Source organism: Alternaria metachromatica (genome assembly GCF_023757995.1).
Source record: "Alternaria metachromatica strain BMP 0045 chromosome Unknown scaffold_14, whole genome shotgun sequence".
NCBI lineage: Eukaryota > Fungi > Ascomycota > Dothideomycetes > Pleosporales > Pleosporaceae > Alternaria > Alternaria metachromatica.
In genome coordinates, this window is record NW_026055505.1 from 228,445 (window position 1) to 234,444 (window position 6,000).

Sequence of the window (6,000 nt, forward strand, 5' to 3'; positions counted from 1 at the left end):
TGGGTTTCGGGTCAGTCGCAGCGACTGGTCGTCCGCATGTTACTACGAATGCGTTCATTCGGTACCTGTCATGCCACAGAAACTTCAATCTTTCCAGGATGCATTTCGAAGCATACCTGGGTAGTACACATTACACAGAAATACACCTACTCTTGACGCCAAAACATGATACAGGGCTGAAAGGATAACAAGGATGCCAGCTATTCCAACCCGCCAACCTCCCGCGCGACGTCAGCGGTCCACTCACGCCGCCGAGCCCCCACAATCTGCAAATGCGGATGAGCGAACTAAAAGCCAGCCATCCCGCCTTGGATGCTGGCGATCCCGATCGACTCCAGGATAAGTAAGATATAAAGACTTTTACGCGATTTTTGGCACAGGACAGTTTTTGGAGCCATTTCAAGATTACAGCAACATGGAAGAACAAGTAGAGCGCCTAGCAAACAAGGTCTGGGGTATGCGATACTACGAGTTGTAAACAAGAGACACGTGTTGACGAGGCCGCAGACCAATATCAAGATGTCCCTGCATCAAAGCGCTTGCTAATCGCCGTATCCGGTATCCCAGGGTCCGGTACGTACTGCACATGCACGAACCTCAACCCTCCAACCCGCTGACCACGACCAGGCAAAACAACACTAGCAGCCATCGTGTCAACCAAACTCAACGAGAAACATGCACAACAATCCCCTGGCACCGCCAACAGCAACCCACTCTCCGCCTTCATACCAATGGACGGCTTCCACCTCTCGCGCCAACAACTCGACGCAATGCCCGATCCCGACAGCGCCCACGCGAGACGAGGCGCGGCATTCACATTCGACGGCGACTCCTTCTACAGCCTCGTAAAGAAGCTGCGAGACCCCATATGTCCCGAGAGCTCCACACTCTACGCCCCCAGTTTCGACCACGCGCTCAAAGACCCCGTTGAAAACGACATCGCCATCGCGCCATCCGTCCGCATCGTCATTTTCGAAGGTAACTACTGCTCCTTGAACAAGGCGCCTTGGAACGAAGCTGCGAAGCTCATGGATGAGCTTTGGTTCGTGGATGTGGACTTTGATGTTGCGAGGAAGAGGTTGGTGCATCGCCATGTTAAGGCGGGGATTGCGAGGGACGAGGAGGAGGCGGGGAAGAGGGCGGATGAGAATGATCTTGTTAATGGGAGGGAGATTGTGGATTTGAGGCTTGAGGTGCATGAGTTGGTTAGGAGTGTGGAGGATGGGACGTGGGCGCCTGAACAGCAGGGGGTGGGGGATGGGGCGGATGAGGGGAGTAAAGGGGGGATGGCGGGACGGGTTTGATGATGGGTTTGCTGATATTTGGCATTGGCTGTGGATTCCCTGGCTTTCTTCGCTATTTTCGGCCCTCAAGTCTAGACGCTGCACTACCGCGCATTCATGATCTCTGCGTGGAAACCCTGATAGTCCTCAAGACTGTTCCCTTTTCATAGTAGGACGTGTCTCTCGTATCATCGCATTCGTGCACCTCCGCATCACTACCAACGATACCCTTCGCCCACACTTCCACCGTCGCCTTTTCCTCGAAAAGTTGATCCGAACTGTCCAATTCGCAGTGCTCGCACACGTTACTCTGAAGTTCAACAGTCAGGCCTCTGCAACACCCACGAAGTCCTTCTATCTTGCCATCTAGGCTCTTTCTTCGCTTTTCCCCTCTCTTCTTGTTGTGTGGGTCCGCTTCCGTACGCACATAACTGCACACCTGGCAGAAGAATGCCACTTCGCAGGTGAATTTGACGTCTTTGAGTTCTGGTCGGAGTCGCTGCAGGTATCGCACAAACATGGTGTCGACCTCGTCCGGCGCAAACCACAGATCTTTCGCGGCGCCTGTAGCCCCTTGCCAATTCAACGTGACTTTCCATGTCATTTCGACGTTCTTGATGCTGTTGTTGAAGAGAAGTGTGTTTTTATACTCGCTGCGGTCCACCGGGTTTGGTGGTGCACGATAACAGGATTTCGCACTGAAAACTCTGCGGCGAACTTTTGGTGTTAGGCTTACTCTTCGTTTGGTTCTTCCATATTGTGTGGTTGGGACATATGTCTGTGTCCTGTAGAAGAGTTCAAGCGCTTCCCCAAGAATCGTTTTGCACGAGAGTAGCCATTCGGGAAGGCCCATGTAGTGGTCGTCGAGACAGCTCGAGGGGTACTTTCGGTTTCTGGCATCGATGGCGAGGTTACGGTAATGAAAGGTAGTTTCATCGGAGCCGAATGCGTGCTCCCAGATCATGTCGCGCAATTCACGAGGCAGGCGGGTGAAGAGTGGTGACTGCTCATTCTGAGTGGTGATGAGTCTTGCTCGGTCAAGATCTTCTTTTGTGCTGCGTTGGCGGCGCTTACGGGGGACGTAGGGTCCGTCGTCGGGTGAGTAGCGTTTTGCGTTGCGGAGATGCATGTTGAGCGGTGTTGCTATCTGACCTAACCTGGCAGGAAGGTGTGAGACGACCTCGGAAGCGTACGCCGCGATGGTGGATTGTTGTAGAGAAGAAAACATGGCCTCACGAGTGGGATCGAAGTTTAAGTAGCCGTCGTATTGGTATAGAGCTAACTGGTTGTGGCTAGCGTCGTATCTCCGACGGAGACCAGGGCGTTGATATGGACGACTGTATTGCCTGGAACTGCAGTCGACGTCTGTCAACTATCGATACAGCCTCAGTGGCTACTTTGTATCTGGTCTAGGTACCAGACACAGTTATGTGCTCTTCCTCGATGCGTTTTCCTCTACCTTCCGCCCAACGGTCGTCACATGTCGCGCCCACACCGAGTCCGGCTGAGAAGGCGTCCAAGGCTCCCAAGCATCGACACGACCCAGATCGTTCCAAGATAAAGCCCCACCCTTACCGACAAGCCTTGTTGCACACTTCTCCGCATCATCCATAATCGTCCATGGCGTGCCACCCTTCTCAGGATCTGACCTAACCACGACAGTAATCTTAACTTTACGAAATCTCTCTCGCCAGTCTTCTTCCCACTGACGGGCGAGGTTGTGAGATTGGTACTTCCTATAGTAGTACTCGGTTTCGACGTGGTACCAAATCATCTCCAAACGCGCATCCTCCAGAAGTAGGTTGTCCATTAGCTCGAGGAAACGAGCAGTCAAATTACAAAAGATATTGTTGTTCTCAAGCCAAAATTCCGGAGCGTGATATCCAGGGACCAGCTTGACAGTTCTTACGCCACCAGGAGTGAAGACAAGCGAGTTCGGTAGTCCAGGCAACTCATTTTCGGGGGATGCTGGTCGACCAAAGGGTTGGAAGGCGTAGGTGCGCGCGATCATGTCTAGAAGCTCGTAACAAATCTGCTGGCTAGACAGCGACCATAGTGGGAGACCTCGCTTAGTTGGTTTCAAGCGTCGGACGCCTAGGTAACCTTCGGTGTCCTGTGTTGCAACAATGATGAGCGTATCCACGCGGAATGTGAAATTCAGACCATCAAGTAACTCCATGTAGATCTGGTTTCGAATTTCGCGTGGGAGATTCAAGAGGGCGCTTCCTTCTTGAGACGGAATCTCCGAGACAGTAGGCCGAGCCTTTCGGGCTTTGGTCATCAGACGCTTCGAGGAGCGAGTGCCTTTTGCCGGCGACAAAGCGCGTTTCTTGGACGGCGCCTTCTTGGTAGGAGTCATGTCGTCGTCTAAGCGTATGTGGGCAGTGGGTTGGAGTGGCGAGGAGCGTTCGAAGCAGCCAGGCCGAGCTATGAGTGAGCTATGAGGTCGAGTTGGGTGATGGGCGAACGTCGATCGTTGACTGTCTTTCCTGCGTAGGTCAGAAGATCTAGAGGAACCGGATTTTATATGCGAAAGCATCCGAATTCCAGCGCTAGACATTCTCGTGATCGCGGGCACGGTCCTTGTCTGGTAATGAAGGAAAGTGCGAGGAATGCTGCCTGGGCTACCCTCTTCGTGACCCGATTACAAAGTCGAGATCATCGCTCATCTTACCAATTCCTCTGGCTTCCTCATATCAACTCATTGCCAACTCGGAAGCCGCGATGAACTCCACATGCCCAAACCGCGCCAGCATCAAGGACACCTCAAACCTCGACCACCTCAAAACATCCAAGTCCACCGCGTCGGCTGAATCAACCCTCATCTCATCGCATAACCTCCTTCTCGACCTCCCAGCCGAGCTTCGAGAAAATATATACGCCTACGTCTTCGGCGCTTCCCCCCGCGCATCTACCGCCAGCAAAGAGACGAGCGTCCAGGCTTCAGTGCGCGACTTCGATACTCCTTCCCGCTACTATCCCGGCTATGCAATCACTGGTCTACCCAAATGGTTGCTAGCCAACAAACAGATCCACGCCGAGGCGATGGCTGTGTTCCGTCGATGGCGTACGTTCGTGTTCGATGACCCGGTGCCTGTGATGGAAGAATTATATCTGTTGGACGAACCGCAGGCACGACCTGCTTTCAACAGTTCGACTTATGGTGGAAGCGGTAATATTAATAGCATTGTGTTCCAACCTGGTCGTACCGTGCAATTTAAACTGCACTGGCCTGTTCGTCCCAAGTACACGCGACGCGAAATTGCACGTTTTCTGGAGAAAGCGAAAGAGGACGACACCGAGTTTCTCGACTGTATCTATCATGGACTTGGAGAGAATGCGTGTTTGAACTTATACTGGGATCGTATGTGGTGTCGAAGCCACTATTATGGTGCGGAGTGGCTGGAGGGCGAAGAAGAGATGATGGATTGTTTTGATGAGAGGTGGAGTGGGCGGTTCCGTAAGGTTTGCATTCGTGTTAGGTATGGAGGAGCGGAGTGGGTCTTTGCGCAAAAGATGATGAAGGCTGTTAGGAGATGCTCACGGCGACTCGTGGGTATCACTGCAAGAGAGGACGTAGGCGTGCGTTGGACCAGGAAGGAGGTGGCGCCGGCGGTTACTCCTATGCACCTCAGCGATTGGGAGTCGACGTTGGTGATCGAGCGGAAGATTTGAGATCTCGGCTTGACCGCGTAAGATGTGTAGTCGGGGGCATTGGTGGCCGGCACGAGAAGCTTCCCCCGAAATATGTATAACTCGTGAACAATCTCCCTCATCCAGCTGACCTTTCAACCGTAATATACCTCTTGATGCGGCCATAACCAAACGGTCTCTCGCAAAGATTCCTCGCCTCTTCCCTCCATCTCACGCTCGACCCATCCTCCACCGTCTCTCTGTCCCCATCGCACCCCCCACCTCCCCTAGCAACAAGTCTCTTCGCCGCCCGTTCCCCCAATGCCGCCACTATCTCTTTCGCCATGAACTCATCCACCCTACTATCCACTCTAATCCGCACACGTTCCAACCTGCCCACCCAGCGCTCCAACGCCTCATTCCTAAGAACGACTTCATCACCCGGCAACACGCCAGAAACGTTGTAAGTCCAGTACATGCGCAGCTCTTTAACAGCTGCACCAGCCTGGTGCAGGACGTTCAACATCTCCTCATCATTAGACCCAAATTTAACCACCACCGTCTTCTGCCGTTGCCCCCTACGCGCTCCCAATACAGCCATCTGTCCGCCCAGTGTAGGGTCTACATGCCACCGCGCAAGCCCTAATTCAGTCGTGACTTCGGTATCAGAATCTTGTGCTAGCTCTTCAGGGTGCGTTGCTGTGATATAGCTTCCCTTCCTTACATTGAACACTACTGTCTTGACAGCCGCAAAGACGAGCCTGTTTAACACGTCATCCGCGGCTAGATCCCTGAGACCTGTTCTCCGGACGAGGCCGAGGCCGGGGTGGTATGGGGTGAATGCGTACTCTCTTGATAGGACGTTCATGCCTTCTTTCAAAATTTGTGTGCACGTCATCAACCAGATCGGCAGGCCCCATTTTCGGGGTTGTGATATCGCGTTGTTTTTGTGCACGATTGTCTTGGGTATCGCGTAGAAGGATGTGGTGCCAGGGGTGTTTGTGAGTGAGGCTCCGATTGTGAGTGAGTTATATGAGAAGGTGTAGATGAAGTTGCGTAGTTCGGCGGGCAGGTTGAAAAAGAG

The 6,000-nt window shown here is 53.1% G+C and overlaps 3 protein-coding genes across 3 annotated transcripts; 1 reads left to right on the forward strand and 2 right to left on the reverse strand.

Moving 5' to 3' along the window:
- Positions 1–415: 415 nt before the first annotated feature.
- Positions 416–1,304, forward strand: J4E83_006409 (uncharacterized protein; the record flags this gene model as incomplete). Its single annotated transcript, XM_049333322.1, has 3 exons — positions 416–455; positions 508–573; positions 628–1,304. 3 exons carry the CDS (start codon positions 416–418, stop codon positions 1,302–1,304), a joined length of 783 nt encoding a protein of 260 aa, XP_049187498.1.
- Positions 1,305–1,398: 94 nt separating this feature from the next.
- J4E83_006410 (uncharacterized protein) lies at positions 1,399–2,412 on the reverse strand (the record flags this gene model as incomplete). Its single annotated transcript, XM_049333323.1, has 1 exon — positions 1,399–2,412. One exon carries the CDS (start codon positions 2,410–2,412, stop codon positions 1,399–1,401), a length of 1,014 nt encoding a protein of 337 aa, XP_049187499.1.
- Positions 2,413–2,709: 297 nt separating this feature from the next.
- J4E83_006411 (uncharacterized protein) lies at positions 2,710–3,642 on the reverse strand (the record flags this gene model as incomplete). Its single annotated transcript, XM_049333324.1, has 1 exon — positions 2,710–3,642. One exon carries the CDS (start codon positions 3,640–3,642, stop codon positions 2,710–2,712), a length of 933 nt encoding a protein of 310 aa, XP_049187500.1.
- Positions 3,643–6,000: the final 2,358 nt, after the last annotated feature.